Source organism: Bos indicus, chromosome 9, assembly GCF_029378745.1.
Source record: "Bos indicus isolate NIAB-ARS_2022 breed Sahiwal x Tharparkar chromosome 9, NIAB-ARS_B.indTharparkar_mat_pri_1.0, whole genome shotgun sequence".
NCBI classification, from domain to species: Eukaryota; Metazoa; Chordata; class Mammalia; order Artiodactyla; family Bovidae; genus Bos; species Bos indicus.
The window spans coordinates 20014050-20030462 of NC_091768.1; the positions used below are offsets into that span (position 1 = coordinate 20014050).

At 37.5% G+C, this 16413-nt stretch overlaps 1 protein-coding gene across 6 annotated transcripts in view; it reads left to right on the forward strand.

The window, feature by feature from the left end:
• Window positions 1-16413, forward strand: part of TTK (TTK protein kinase) — a 46324-nt gene that overhangs the window by 14113 nt on the left and 15798 nt on the right. For 4 of the 6 annotated variants that reach the window (XR_011568378.1, XM_019967074.2, XM_019967075.2 and 1 more), the window contains exons 12-14: window positions 6168-6304; window positions 7962-8088; window positions 10924-11016. Coding sequence is in view for 5 of the 6 variants with exons in the window: in XM_019967074.2 (XP_019822633.2) it covers window positions 6168-6304; window positions 7962-8088; window positions 10924-11016 (357 nt within the window). In the remaining variant the exon portion in view is untranslated. The remainder of the gene's footprint in view (window positions 1-6167; window positions 6305-7961; window positions 8089-10923; window positions 11017-16413) is intronic. The other 2 variants (XM_070795773.1, XM_070795775.1) reach the window with 1 other exon arrangement.

The window sequence follows — 16413 nt, forward strand, 5'->3', positions numbered from 1 at the left end:
GTCTCACTCAGCAGTTCTCAAATATTTCCGTCTTGGGAATCCTCTTTTATATTCTTAATTATTGAAGCCCCTAGAGAACTTTGGTTTATGTAGGCTATGTTGATCTCTTTTTGCTATATTAGAAAGTAAAACCAATAAATTTTTAAAGTATTTGCTAATTTATTAAAAATATCAATAATAAGCAGATTACATGTAAATAATACTGTTATGAAAAAAGTATTTTGTTTTATTGAGGTATAATATATATTAGTTTTAGGTATATGACATTATGATTTGATATTTGTATATACAGTTGACCCTTGCACGATATGGGTTTGAACTGTGTGGGAACTTATGCATGGATTTTTTTTCAGTACATATGTACATATAGTACTATATGATTTTCTGTTGGTTGACTCTGAGGATGTGGAACAGTGGATACAGAACTCCAACTGTAAAGTAATATGTGAATTTTTGACTTTGTGGGTAGTCAGTGCCCCTAACCTCTGAGCTGTTCAAGAATCAACTATATTGCAAAATGATCACCACAATAAGTCTAGTTAGCATTCATCACCATACCTAATTACACATTTTTTTCTTCAGATGAGAATTTTAAAGATCTACTCACTTAGCAACTTTCAAATGTGCAATACAGTATTATTAATTATAGTCACCACATTGTCCATTACGTTCCAATGACTGATTTATTTTGTAACTGGAAGCTTGTACCTTTGATCCTCTTTATCCATCTCCACTCCTCCCACCCACACCCCTTGGCAAGCCCCAAACTATCTGTGAGCTTGGTCTTTTGCTTTTTCTCCCCTCCAGATTTTACATCTAAGTGATATAATGCAGTATTTGTCTTTCTCTGGCTATTTCACTTAGTATGATGTCCTCAAGATCCATCTGTGTTGTCACAAATGGCAAGATTTCATACCTTTTATGGCTGAATAATAGTCCATTGTATATCTGTACCATATTTTCTTTATCCCCTCAGCCATCAATGAATATTTAGATTGTTTCTGTTTCTTGGCTCTCATAAATACTGCTGCTATGAACATGAGAGTACAGACATCTTTCAAGTTAGTGTTTTCCTTTTCTTTGGATAAATACCTAGAAGTGCTAGGTCATATGGTAGTTCTGTTTTTAATTTTTTGAAGATCTTCCATACTAGTTTCCACAGTGGCTACACTAATATACATTTTCACCAACCCTGCACAAGACTTCCATTTTTTTCCACATCCTTGGCAACACTTGTTATTTCTTATCTTTATGATAATAGGCATTCTGACAGGTATGGGGTGATACATCATTGTGGTTTTGATTTACATTTCCCTGATGATTGGTGATGTTGAACTTCTTTTCATATCCACTGGATATTTATTTATATGTCTTATATGGAAAAAATATCTAATCAAGTCCTTTTTCCATTTTTAAGTTGTTTTTGTTTTGAATTTTTATTTGATTTTTTGATAATGAGTTCCTTGTGTATTTTGGATATTAACCTCTTAATGGATATGTGGTTTGCAAATATTTTCTCCCATTTCATAGATTGTCTTTTTTATTTCATTGATGGTTTCCTTTGCTGTGCAGCTTTCTAGTTTGATGTAGTCCTATTTATTTATCTTTGTTTTTGTCTTTACATTTGGTGTCTGATCCAAAAATTCATTACCAATACCCGAATTTTCTTCTAGAAGGTTTAATGTTTTAAGGTCTTACATTCAAGTCTTTAATTCATTTTGAGTTAATTTTTGTGTGTAGTGTGAGAAAGTAGTCCAGTTTCATTGTTTTCCAAGTGGCTATCCAGTTTTCTGAAGACCATTGATCTATGTCTGTTTCTTGCAAATATCAGATTGTCTTAAATACTGTAACTTTGTAATACGGTTTGAAATTAGGGAGTGTGGTTCCTCCAGCTTTGTTCTTTTTCAAGATTGCTTTGGGTATTCCAAACTTTTGTGATTCTATACAAATTTTAAGATTGTTCTATTTCTGTGAAAAATGCCATAGGAATTTTGATAGGGATTGCATTGTATCTATAGATTGCTTTGGGTAATATGGTCATTTTAGCAATATTCTTCCAATCAGTGAGCACAAAATATCTTTCCATTTATTTGTGTCTTCAGTTTAAGAAGAAGACATCAGTGTCTTAGTTTTCAGTATACTAGTGTTTCACTTACTTGGTTAAATTTGTTCCTAGGTACTTTATTATTTTTGATGGGATTGTTTTCTTAATTTCCCTTTCTGATAGTTTATTATCAAGGTATAGAAATGTAACAGATTTTTGTATATTGATTTTGTTTCCTGCAACTTTACTGAATTTGTTAATTTTTTCTAACAGGTTCTTTTCGTGTGTGTGTGTGTGGCATCTTTAGGGATTTCTGCATATAATATGTCATCTGCAGATAGTGACAGTTTTACTCTTTCCTTTTCAATTCTGATACCTTTTATTTCAGCTTCTTGTCTACTTGCTGTGGCTAGAATTTCCAATACCATTTTAAGTAACAGTGGCAGGAGTGGGCATCCTTGTCTCGTTCCTGATTTCAGAGGGAAAGCTTTCATCTTTTCACTGTTGAGTATGATGTCAGCTGTGTGCTTGTCATACGTGGCTTTGTTATGTTGAGATATGTTTCTTCTGAAAAATAAATATTTTTCAAAACAAACTAATTACAGTGAGGAGAGTGATATTTGTTTTATAGTCTTTACAATTTTTTTTAATGGTTGGCATTAGAGGGCTAGATTTCTTGTATCTGCTTTTGTATCCAGTCTGTTTCACTATCACATGCCTTGGGAAAACTTTATATTAATGAAAGAATGAAAGTGAAAAAGGCAAATAATGTCTTAGTATGATTATGAAAATAGTTTTAACCTCTCAGACTCCCTGCAAGTATCTTGGGGAAACTGGCAAACTTTCTGCTATTTCTGGGTCACTCGTTGAGAACTGTTTATCTAAATAATGGAGTGGATAATAAATGTTAAATGAGAAGAATCCTGAGAGGTTGAATTATGGACAATCAGCATCTCCTGTATTTTTCTTTTTAAAAGTTAAAAACTAATAGAATGGTGAAAGGACTTAAAACTATTTGTCATTAGGGAGATTCAAACTAAAACCACAATGAGGTGCTATTTCACCCACACCAAGATGGCTGTAATTAAAAAGAGACAATAGTAAGTGTTGTTGAAAATGTGGATAAATTGGAACCCTCATACACTGTTGCTGAGGAGCTAAACTGATGCAGTCTCTTGAAAAATGGTATGGCAGTTCCTCAGAATGTGTAGCAAACAGTTACTGTATAATTCAACAATTCTATTCCTAGATATATACTCAAGAAAATATATATCTGCAAAAAAGCTTGTATGTGAATGTTCATAGCAGCATTATTCATAATTGTTAACCCAAATAGCCATCAACTGGTGAGTGAATAAACAAAATGTGGTATTCTGATTTTATTTCATTTTATTATTCAACAGTAAAAACTAGTGAACTTTGGGAAGGTCATGTAAGAACTGCTATATGTAAAATGGATAACCAACAAAGACCTATTGTATAGCACATAGAACTCTGCTCAGTGTTATGTGTCATCCTGGATGGAATGGGAGTTTGGGGGAGAACGGATACATGTATGTATATGACTGAGTCCTTTTGCTGTTCACCTGAAACTACCACAACATTGCTAATCGGCTATACCCCAATGCAAAAATGTTTTTGGTCTTAAAAGAAAAACATTTTTTAAAAAGTAGTGAAGTGTTGATAAATGCTACTACATGGTAAGTGATAGAAACCTGTCACAAAAGGCCACATATTTTGTGATCTCCTTTATAAGAAATGCCTGGGATTGGTAAATCCACAGAGACAAAAAGTAGGCAGGTGGATGCCAGAGTCCAGGAGGAGTAGAGATTGGGGGTAATGGCTAATACAGAATTTCTTCTTAGAATAATGAAAACGTTCTATAATTTAAATCGTGGTGACGATTGCATACTCATGAATATATTAAAAACCACAGAAGTGTACACTTAGGTGAAAAAGAAAAGACTAGGCAGTTTTTTGTAAAGAATCTGCCTGCAATGCAGGAGACCCCAGTTCAATCCTGGGTTGGGAAGATCCCCTGGAGAAGAGATAGGTTACCCACTCCAGTATTCTTGAGCTTCCGTGGTGGCTCAACTGACAAAGAATCTGCCTACAACGCGGTAGACTTTGGTTCAATCCCTGGGTTGGGAAGATCCCCTGGAGAAGGAAATGGTTACCCACTCCAGTATTCTGGCCTGGAGAATTCCATGGGGTCGCAGAGTAGGACACGACTGAGCTACTTTCTCTTTGCTTCACTTACCTTATAGCTATAAGCTCCCCCTAGCTATGTCCAGACCATTTCTTCCCTTGTAAAAACCCTGTACTTTTCTTTTGGTGGTGTGTGCTGCATGCAAGATTTTAATTCCCTGACCTGGGATCAAGCCTGTGCCCTGTGCAGTGGAAGCGTGGAGTCTTAGCCACTGGGCCACCCGGGGAAGTCCCCAAACCCTACCCTTCTGAGGTGCCTTCTTTTGGGATGTGCTGTCCTGCAATTGCTCATTGTCATTATCTCTGAACATCCTCGTGACTCCCCATCATTCTCTGAAAATATTAGGCTCTGGATCACTTCTTTCAACTTCAACCCAACAACTGTCATTGTTTTTTGTTAGCTTCTGTACCCCTATGTATCACTAGTCCTACACCTGGCCTCCAAATTCATAACTTCTTCCTCTTTCATGCCTACTTTGTTAATTTCACCTTAGCTACCCATTCCTGTGCCCTCAATTCTGATCTCCAAAATCTCAAATGCAAACATCTAAATCTATGGTCTGTGAGTATAACCTTTCCACTTTCGTTACTAAATAATCTTGCTACCACATTTTCTCAATACCATTCTGGCTACTAATCCAAATATGTGTGTGTGTGTATACACACACACACACACACGTATGCATATATATATATATATATATACACACATATATATACATATATATGTGTGTGTGTATATGGGATTGGGGGCAGGAGGAGAAGGGGACGCCAGAGGATGAGATGGCTGGATGGCATCACTGACTCGATGGACGTGAGTCTCAGTGAACTCTGGGAGTTGGTGATGGACAGGGAGGCCTGGCGTGCTGTGATTCATGGGGTCGCAAAGGGTCAGACACGACTGAGCAACTGATCTGATCTGATGTGTATATGTATATAAGGAAATCTTAAATGGAAAATTTATCTGGGAAAAGAGGTATAGTGGCCAAAAACACAGAAGACTGAAAAGTAGAAAATAGTTTAGATTTATCCATTGTGGATCTCCAGAGTATAATGTGGACCCAGTGGATTGAAATTATAGAAGCTGATTTAATCTAGATATCAGTGAATACTTACTAATAACTAAAGCTGTCCCCAAATTAAAGTAGAGATAGTGAGCAATCAGTTACTAATAGTGTTCAAACAAAATGTGATTTGCAGGAGTTGGCAAGATTTTCTGTAAAACCTTTGTGAGGCAGATGGTCACTGTTGTAGCTTTTGAACTCTGCCATTATTGCATGAAAACAACCACAGGCAATATGTAAACAAATGGGCTTTGCTGTGTTCCAATAAAACTTTATTTATAAAAACAAACAACAGCCCGAATTCAACCTACAGGTTGTACTTTGTCAGTCTCCGCTGTAGCGGATGTTCATTCATCATTGCTTTGGAATTTGTATGAGATAAATTTTGTAAGCTATATGTCTTTTACAAGGGAGAAGAACACTAGATAGGTGTTTGCCATTTCAAACGTTGCTAAATAATTAGTATTTGATCATTTTCTCTCCAAACATAAAAGTAGGGGATGATTCTATTTGTAAAGACTGGTTTTCTGAAGCACAGAACACTTATTAATATCTAGATTATACAAGTCCAATGCTAGTGACAGTAAATATTTAGATCCTGTTTGTTCAACACTGCTGTGTGCCTTCCCTCTAATTGCAATCTCTTTGAGGAAAGTATAACAAGCTTCAAAATTTAGAGTGAAAGAGCTTTAACTGAAAAGTTATTGAAAGCCTATAATACATCTACTTATTTTAGCATATTTTTGTATTTCATATTTTAATTTTATTTTAGAAGTTTAATATTTGTGAAATTGTTGAACAAGTGACTAATTAAAAAACCCGAAATCATGATGTTTTTTATTTTGGTTTAGCAGAAACAAACCACTTTTGAGCAACCTGCCTTTTCCGTTTCAAAGCAGTCACCACCAATATCAACACCTAAATGGATTGATCCAAAATCTATTTGTAAGACACCCAGCAACAGTGCCTTAGATGATTACATGAGCTGGTAATTCCTTTTGGTTCTTAGCTTGGTACAACATGTGCTTTGGGGCAAACAGATCTGGAGGTGAATCCTGCTCTATTACCTGAAAGACTTTCTAAATTCATGTTATTTTTCTCATCATCAGTTTTTTCATCTGTAAAGGAAGGGAAGGTAGCCACAATATATTTTTAAGGATTGTTATGAAAGTCTCTGTCATTGTAATCTGTACCTACTCTGTGTATATGCTTTTTATATCTATAGGTCTCTAGGCAGTACCTTTAAATAGTTTGAGTATGCAAAAATTCTTGTTAATCAAGCACTGCCACTTGTATATCTCTGTAGTTGAGAGACTTTAAAGATTAGCATTCTTACAGTAGATAAAGGGTGGATGCATATTATAGCGAAGGAGGTGTTAATTGGAGTGTGAGAGAGGTTGGTAGCATATCTCACATAGTTCTGGGTTTGTTCAAGATTGGAGTGGCTGCTAGTGAGGAATGAGTGAAGAAGCTGATCAGTGCTGATTGACAGAAGACATAAGGCATGTTGAAAAGCAAATCAATGGCATTTCTAAGAAAGCAAAGAGGGGATATGGCATGTGATATCCTTCAACTAGTGGCTATATTTTTAATATAGTTTTAATGTCTTAGAGGATAACTGAAGTTCATGTCTTCAGCTTTTCATTTTCACAATGTGATCTTGAATACTAATTAGAACTGGCCTTGGAGTTTTAGAACTGATTCTATTAAATAAGTAAGCTGTTTAATACAATTTTGCTATTTATTACCTCATTTTATTATACTTAGAATACTTTAAAGAATGACTGCTAACTAAAATAGGATATCGTTATTTCTTATCAAGTTATTTATTGTCAACAAATATTTGTAGAATTCCTTTGTGCCAAGCACTATTCTTGGTGTTGAAGATACAATAGTGAATAAGAGAAGCAAAGCACAAATGCGAGCTGAACAGCTTTGTGTTCCAAGGTCAAACTCTCATGTAATTGGCTTTCAGATATTTCTAGTAGGTTGCCATAGAACATTATTATTAAAAAGCACTCATAAAATCAATGATAGACTGAGCTTTGTCTTGGCTAAATTTTGTAAAATAACTCTTAACTGTATTTTTAAATGACATCATATTTATTTTAATAAGGACTTCTCATCTGGAAACAAAAATTACTTTCAGAAAGAATACCCCCAAAGTGAAATTTCTGGTGATGGTGAATCTAAAATAAATATTTCAGATGTATTAGGAAAACTGACTTGGGTTCTATTTGATATAACACAATTATACTCACCACACAAAGTCTGAGTCAGAATCTTGTTTTTATTTTATTTTTAATTTAATTTTATTTTTTAACTTTACAATATTGTATTGGTTTTGCCATATATCAAGATGAATCTGCCACAGGTATACACGTGTTCCCCATCCTGAACCCTCCTCCCTCCTCCCTCCCCATACCATCCCTCTGGCACGTCCCAGTGCACCAGCCCCAATCATCCAGTATCGTGCATTGAACCTGGACTGGTGACTCGTTTCATAAATGATTTTATACATGTTTCAATGCCATTCTCCCAAATCTTCCCACCCTCTCCCTCTCCCACAGAGTGAAGTAAGCCAGAAAGAATCTTGTTTTTAAAGCTTAAATGTTTTAAATTTTAAAAAATATATCTTTCCCCAGTTTTAGAACTCCAGTGGTAAAGAATGACTTTCCACCTGCTTGTCAGTTGTCAACACCATATAGCCAACTTGCCTATTTCCAGCAGCAACAGCAGCAAATACCTGTTACTCCACTTCAGAATTTACAGGTTTGATAAGCTTTATTTATGATGGTACATGATACGGCATGATCAAAGATTTTATTTTTGCAGGATTTATTTGTTAAGAACAGTGTTAAAAACTTATTCAATCTTAGTCCCATTAGGCCAAACTGATTTTCTGATAAGGGTGCCTCGTGACTTTGATAGGTGAGTTACTGAAGAAACTGAAGTATTTTTCATTAACTTGTCCAAAGTATCTAGTCTGAATAGCTAGATAAAATTTCTTTTGTAATCTAGGTGATTTTTCATTCCACACAGCTATTTAAACCAGTTGTTATTGGGAAGCTTCATTTCATCAGCTGATTAATATACAAGTATATATATTAATATATATACAAGTAATATATAAGTTTTTAAGAATATCAGAATAGCAATATGAGATGCTACTAGAATATATTATAAAAAAACCTTTTTTGCTGGTGAGGCGATTGTATTGGCATCTGGAAAGATAACTATTTAGATACTCTTGATATCAACACTAAAATTAATTTTTAATAACTATCTGAGAAGCAGCTTAATATTGGTAGAAAGAATAGGCTTTGGTGAGAGTTTGCTTGGCCTTGACTCTTGGCCTCACTACTTACCAACTATGTGACCTTTTGTAAGTTAATTAAATTCTCTATTTCCTCATCTATAAAATAGGGATAATAAAGCTCTCTATCCCATAGGATGACTGTGAAGATTAACTTAGTTAATATATATGTAACTCTTAGATCAGAAACTGGTGCTTGGTAAAGAATAAAAGTTGGTAGCAATTGTTTAAGAAAAACAGCAAAAAAAAAAAAAATTAATGAACTCAATAAATCAAGAGATTAAAAAATTAGCTGACAGAAAATAAACCAGTGGTAACCAGGGGCTATAGGAAGAGGAATGGAGGGTTATCTCTAAAGGGTGTAGGGTTTCAGTATGAGATGAGGAGAAGGCCTGGAGATGAATGGTAGTAATGTTGGAACAGCAATGTGACTGTACTCAATGCCACAGATAGGACACTTAAAACGGTTAAGATGGTACATTTTATGGTATGTAAATTTTACTACAATTTAAAAACCAATGGAACAAGTTTAGCTGACAGTAGATTATGCTAAAAGAGGTAATAGTGTTTTGAGGGTTGACTCAACAGTATAGTAAACTACAAAAAAGAAAAAGAGAAAGATAGCCTGGTTTGCCCATCATGTTAATTCAAAGAAAATTCATTGAGGAATTACTCATGTCAGGCCTTGTTTGAGCTGAACTCTGAAAGGCAAGCCAGAGGATCCTTCTAGAGGAGCTTGGTGTCAGGAGGAAACTGAAAAGCCAGAGTGTGACTAGAGTTCACCAAGGGGCAGGGCGATCCTCAGGGTTTTGCTGGGCTCTTTAGGCTTTGCTCCGAGGGAATTAGGAAGCTGTGGAACAAGCTGGAGTTGGGGAGTGAAGCAGTCTTACTTGTATTTTGGAGAAATCTACTTTGATCATGGGTGAGGAGGGTGGACTGAGCAGGTTGTGGGATGTTCTGGGTAGGACACTGAACTTCACACTGGTGTTGAATCAGATATAGGTCAGAGTTACTGTGTTCTAAAAACAGTCAGCAGCTAGGAGGAAAGGATATTGGACCGCTTCCTTTGCTCTCAGAAATTTTCGCAGGAGAGGAAGCTCCAGAAGGAAGAGTAGGGAAGGGCAGTGAAGGGCAACTCAGTGGAAAATAAGGTGTCCATATGTCAAAGCCTAACACTTTCTTATAGAAAACATACTTCATGGCTCAACAGTGTCTTTTCAACCCTAAAAGTTAAAGAAGTTACAGTCCTCTTTTATATCCGGGCTTGCCTGCTGATGGCTTAGCAGGTAAAGAATCTGCCTGCAATGCAGGAGACACAGGAGACCCAGGTTCGATCCCTGGGTTGGGAAGATCCCCTGGAGGAGGAAATGGCAACCCATTCCAGTATTCCACCTGAGAAGTCCCATGGACAGACGATCCTGGTGGGCTACAGTCCAAAGGTTGCAAAGAGTTGGATATGACCGAGAACGAGCACGGTGTACCAGTTACATTATGTAGGAGAGCACCCGAGAAAGATTCTACCGTTTGGGATCTAAAGCAGGACTTAGTTGAACTGAGGTTCATTTAGACCTTGTTTCAACTTGGTTAGTCAGCTGATTGGGTGGTGTCTGTGTCCAGCTTCCTGCTCAGCTCAGAGTAAGTCCTTATGCTCTCCATCTATTCAGAGCATTTATTGGTCCACAGAGGGCTCTCACGTCAGGGAAGGGAAGGCATGCAAGTTGAATATGGTTCACCAGTTGAGAGTTTGCTGAAGAAGATGCTCAAGTTCAAACTAAGCAATTCATTGAATATTATCCAGCATAAAGGGGACATTGCTGAAATCTGCCTTTGATTGACTCTGGAACACTTAGCACCTTAGCATGCTGCTTCCTTTATAATGTTAGGCTAAATGAGAAAAACGAATATGATAAAGTTGTGTGTTTGTTTATGTATGTAAGTAAAGAGGTTTGTATAAGAGAATAGATGAGAAAGATGAAAAGTGACAGCTTGTGAATTTGTCTGTTGGACATTAAGTGGGGTTTTTTCCCCCTTAAATTTTCTGTTTATGTATGTAAAGTTGAGATAAGTTAGACGAGGAGACTTTGAACCATTGCTTATATATTAATAAATTTATTTCTTTGACTAAAGTATGTAAATTGCTTCTGTAAAATATTGAAATGTTGTGACATATCTGATTGCTTAAGATTTCAGATAACTTCAAAATTGGAAATGTTTCACTATATTAAATGCAAGTTAGTTTCTCAGCCATGTTCTATGAATGTTTGAAGCTTTATCTTATTTTAATTATTTAGATTTCAGCATCCTCTTCAACAAATGAATGCATTTCAGTTAAAGGAAAAATATATTCCATATTGAAGCAGATAGGAAGTGGAGGTTCAAGTAAGGTAAGTTTCTTAAATTTTTAAGGAATGAATAAAAATATTTTAAACTTTCCTCTGTTTGTCTGTGTACCTTTTGGGGCCTTTTTTCTTAATTTCTAGGGGCCCATATTTCCCTTGAGCCAAAAAATCCTTATCCCTTTCTCCCCTCCCCTTTCTTTCAATCTCAATTCTGTGTTCTTCCCCTCCAGTGGCCTATGATTCTGTATTTCTTAACATTGACTGGGGGATGGCAAACGACAGCTTTGTGACATCCCCAAAGAATCTTTCTGAAAGTGAGGCTGATGGTGATTAAGTAGTAAGTGAGCTGAGTATGATTCAGCAAGGTTTCTGATTAATGGGTCTTGTTTTGAGTTTTTCTTTTCAAAAAACAGAGTTTAGTAGCAAATGATTCTCTAGAATTGGACTAGATCATTTCTGAAATTTATCTGAGTTCTAAATCCATATGGTGCTAGTTCTCTGGATAAAAGGCATCTCAAAAGAGTTTCCAACTTCAGTACTTCTCATTCTGTTCTGTTCAATCCACTTAAAACAGATTTTTATTTTTACCTTCTTTGCTCTTCAAAACAGTTGTTATCAAAATCACTAGAACTTCCCTGAGATTCCAGTGGTTAAGAGTGCATGTTTCGTTTGACAGAAAACAACAAAATTCTGTAAATCCTTCAATTAAAAAATAAATTTAAAAAAGACAAAAAGTGCATGCTTCTACTTTGGGAGGCTTGGTTTTGATCATTGGTTGGGGAACTAAGATCCTGCATGCCACACAGTGTGGCCAAAAAAAAAAAAAAAAAATCACCAATGACCTCCATATTTTTACCAAAACTAATTCTTGCCTTTGATTCTGGGCTACATAGCAAATGGGACAGTTGATCACTTTCCTCACCAAAGCTCTTTTTCCTTCTTGGCCTCTCCGTGTTTCTCTTCTCCAGTGGCTGTTCTGTTTTTCTCATAGCGCTGACCTCAGAAGAGCAAGGCCCCTGAGCTCAGTTGCCTCTTTTCTTCTGTCTCTAAACTCACTCTCTTGGTGCTCTCATCCAGTCTTGTGGTTTTACACACCAGGTATATGCTGACAGTTCCCAAATTTATATTTCCAGCTCAAACTTCTCCCTTGAATTCCAGCGTTGTGTATCCAGTTTGACTGCTCAGCATCTCTTCTTGGGTGTCTCTAGATATTTAAAACTTAATATGCCCCAAGCATAACTCTTGTTTCATAGTCTCCCATTTCAGTAAATGGCAGCTTCTTTCTTCCAATCACCAGGCCTAACACCCTGGGTCATCACTGATTCCGCTTACACTTACACATTCATCCAGCTGATCAGCAGGTTCCACCTCAAAGTCCATCCAGAATCTGACTCTTCCTCACCACCTCCACTGTTGTCCCTTTGGCCAAAGTAGCTTCATCTTTTCACCTGAATTCTTAAAATTGCCTCCTAACTTGTCTCACGGATTCTTGCTCTTCTTGTCTGCTTTAGCGTAAGGGTTTAGTTTCCTCCAGATACCCTCACATCTTTGCTCAGGTATCTTCTAGATCAGGCCTTCCCTTGACTACATTCTAAAACCATCGCTCTTGCCTTCCAGTCCCCAGCACACTGTATTCTCTCCTGCTGTATTTTTCTCCTTAGCTCGTCTAATATGTTCTGTAAGTTACTTACTTGGTTTTATTTTTTGTGTCCCCTTGCACTTGAATGTGAGTTCCATCAACATAGGGATGTTTGCTCCATTATCTAGAACGGTGCCTGGAACAGAACAGTGACTGAGGTGTTTGTTAAATGAATAAGCTGACCCTCCTCAGCTGTTTTGCTGTTCTAAGTTGTTATGGATAATACATATGCCATAAACCATATTGAAGTGAAGTTGCTCAGTTGTGTCCGATTCTTTGCGACCCCATGGACTGTAGCCTAACAGGCTCCTCCATTCATGGGATTTTCCAGGCAAGAATACTGGAGTGGATTGCCATTTCCTTCTCCAGGAGATCTTCCCAACCCAGGGGTTGAACCCGAGTCTCTCATGTTGTAGGCAGACGCTTTACTATCTAAGCCACCAGGGAAGTCCAAACCATATTGGGTTCATTTTCATCTTAACAGTGTTTTGAACATTATTTTCCTTGGAAGATAATGATGATGTAAGCTTACTTAAGTCAAGGGCCAAACGATAAAGTTATGACCAGCCTGTATTTTCTTCGTGCAATTAAATTATTTAATTATCATGATGGCCTTGCCAAATTCAGTATGCCTCAGGGAAAAGAGGGTAACATGCTTTATGAACCTAACACTGTTCATGCTCTGTCTGCTAGAGTTTAGACAGTGACCAACTTAGACTGTATTAAGAACATTTTAGAAGATTCATGGGGCTAGTAGAAATGGTCAAGACATTGACCATTCTAGTTCTTTCATTAACTTTGCATGAAACTGAAAAATTATAACTGACACTATCTCTAACTGGAAGTAAACGCTCCCTAATCCTTTTCATGAGTTATTGCCAGAGCAGGGACATTAGGGGAGGACAAGCACATACATGGAAAAAGCTGATTTAGAAGTTGCACTTGCTCAAAATTTTTGAGATCTCTGTTTTAATATCCTGCAAATCTTTTTTTCTGATATACCTGACAATGGTAATATGTTTTGAATGTCCACTTTATTCTGTCCTAATTGTCTTTAATAATGGTAGCTAATGTTTGCTACACACAAACATGTCATCTCAGCATCCTTCCAGCCCTGGGCAGAAGCTGCTCCTAACATTCTAATTGTATTGAAACAGAATAGTAGATACTCTAAATTCTCTGAGAGGTGTAAGGCTGTTTGTTGTTGTTTAGTTGCTAAGTTGTGTCTGACTCTTGGACCTCATGGACTGTAGCCCCGCAGGCTCCTCTATCCATGACATTTCCAGGGCCAGAATACTGGAGTGGGTTGCCATCTCCTTCTTCAGGGGCTCTTTCCAGCACAGGGATCGAACTTGCATTTCCTGCATTAGCAAGCAGATTCTTTACAACTGAGCCACCAGGGAAGCCCGTAAGGCTGTTTGCTGCTGCTGCTGCTAAGTCGCTTCAGTCGTGTCCGACTCTGTGTGTTTACCTCATGCCAAATAGCTTTGTGCTGTTTAAAATTGCTTTTCTTTCATTCCTTGCTGTTGTCTGCTGCCTCTTGCCCTATCACTGTTTTATGTTCCTCCCCCTCTAATTTGCTTTCTGAGCAAGTAAACCAACAATACTTTGTTAGAGTTTTGTATTTAAAGTACAGGTAATTGGATGTAGCCGACGACCTGATAGGCTCTGCTTTCAGTGCGGTTTCAATGCATGAATCTCATTTACTCTTGGGCTCTTTTCTTATTTCTTGCCACTATTTGCTGGATCAGTTCAGTTCAGTCACTCAGTTGTGTCCGACTTTGCAACCCCGTGGACTGCAGCATGCCAGGCCTCCCTGTCCATCACCAATTCCCGGACTTTACTCAAACTCATGTCCATTGAGTTGGTGATGCTATCCAACTATCTCATCCTCTGTCGTCCCCTTCTCCTCCTGCCTTCAATCTTTCCCAGCATCAGGGTCTTTTCCAGTGAGTCAGTTCTTCGCATTAGGTGGCCAAAGTATTGGAGTTTCAGCTTCAGTGTCAGTCCTTCCAATGAACACCCAGGACTGATCTCCTTTAGGATAGACTGGTTGGATCTCCTGGCAGTTCAAGGGACTCACAAGAGTCTTCTCCAACACCACAGTTCAAAAGCATCAATTCTTTGGCGCTCAGCTTTCTTTATAGTTCAATTCTCACATCTATACATGACTACTGGAAAAACCATAGCTTTGACTAGATGGACCTTTGTTGGCAAAGTAACGTCTCTGCTTTTTAATATGCTGTCTAGGTTGGTCATAACTTTTCTTCCAAGCAAGCGTCTTTTAATTTCATGGCTGCAGTCACCATCTGCAGTGATTTTGGAGCCCCAAAATATAGTCTGTCACTGTTTCCCCATCTATTTGGCATGAAGTGATGGGACCAGATGCCATGAGGTTAGTTTTCTGAATGTTGAGTTTTAAGCCAACTTTTTCACTCTCCTCTTTCACTTTCATCAAGAGGCTCTTAGTTCTTCTTTGCTTTCTGCCATAAGGGTGGTGTCACCCGCATATCAGGAGACAGAAATGGCAACCCACCCCAGTATTCTTGCCTAGAGAATACTGTGGACAGGGGAGCCTGATGGGCTGATGTCCATGGGGTTGCACAGAGTTGGACACGGCTGAAGTGACTTAGTATGCAGGCATGCATTGGAGAAGGAAATGGCAACCCACTCCAGTATTTTTGCCTAGAGAATACCGTGGACAGAGGAGCCTGGTGGGCTGCTGTCCATGGGGTTGCACAGAGTCAGACACGGCTGAAGTGACTTAGTATGCAGGCATGCATTGGAGAAGGAAGTGGCAACCCACTCCAGTATTCTTGCCTGGAGAATCCGAGGGACAGAGCAGCCTGGTTGGCTGCCGTCTATGGGGTCTCACAGAGTTGGACATGACTGAAGCGACTTAGCAGCAGCAGCATCTGCATATCTGAGGTTATTGATATTTCTCCCAGCAATCTTGATTCCAGCTTGTGCTTTATCCAGCTAAGCATTTCTCATGATGTACTCTGCATATAAGTTAAATAAGCAGGGTGACAATATACAGCCTTGACGTACTCCTTTCCTGATTTTGGAACCAGTCTTTTGTTCCATGTCCAGTTCTAACTGTTGCAGATAGTCAAGGTTACTTGGCTTTTAAATAAATGATGTTTTCTTTAATGTTAAAAGAGGTAAGTTAATATTTCTTGCTTACACTGGCATTCTCTATCTGAGTTTATACATTTTAGAAGCCCCATCCCATTGCACATTTGCTGAAAGTTAGACACATTACCAGTATTTTTCCAAATGTATTAATATTATCTGCCTAATAAGCATTGATTAGAAATTGACTGTCATTATAGCCAGAACAGTTTGGCCTGGACCTCACCATAGCAACATCTTGTTACTGTCAACTTGATTTTAAAAATTGAAACTCAATCTACTTTTCACAACCAAATACACTGATAGCTTACAATTAGCACTTATTTTTAATATTGTTTACCACATGGATGAAATTGTCAACTCCAGTCATAGTGGAATCAACACCATCTGTGAAATGAATTACTTTTGATCCCCTTATTCAGCCCTTAGTGTTCCTTGGCATTTTTTAATGTCTTTTCCTTCAGATTATTTCCCTGGTTATGATATCTAACAGTGTTATGAATGTATATGAAATTTAAATTACCTTATATGTTGATAGATGTTTTATTAGATTTATGCATTGGAGTCATTGAATACCCATTGTCATAGGTAGATGAAAATGTACTGTTACTCTCCTAACATTTTTTTTCCCTTCTATACTCAGAATAAGGCCAAACATTTTTTTTTTC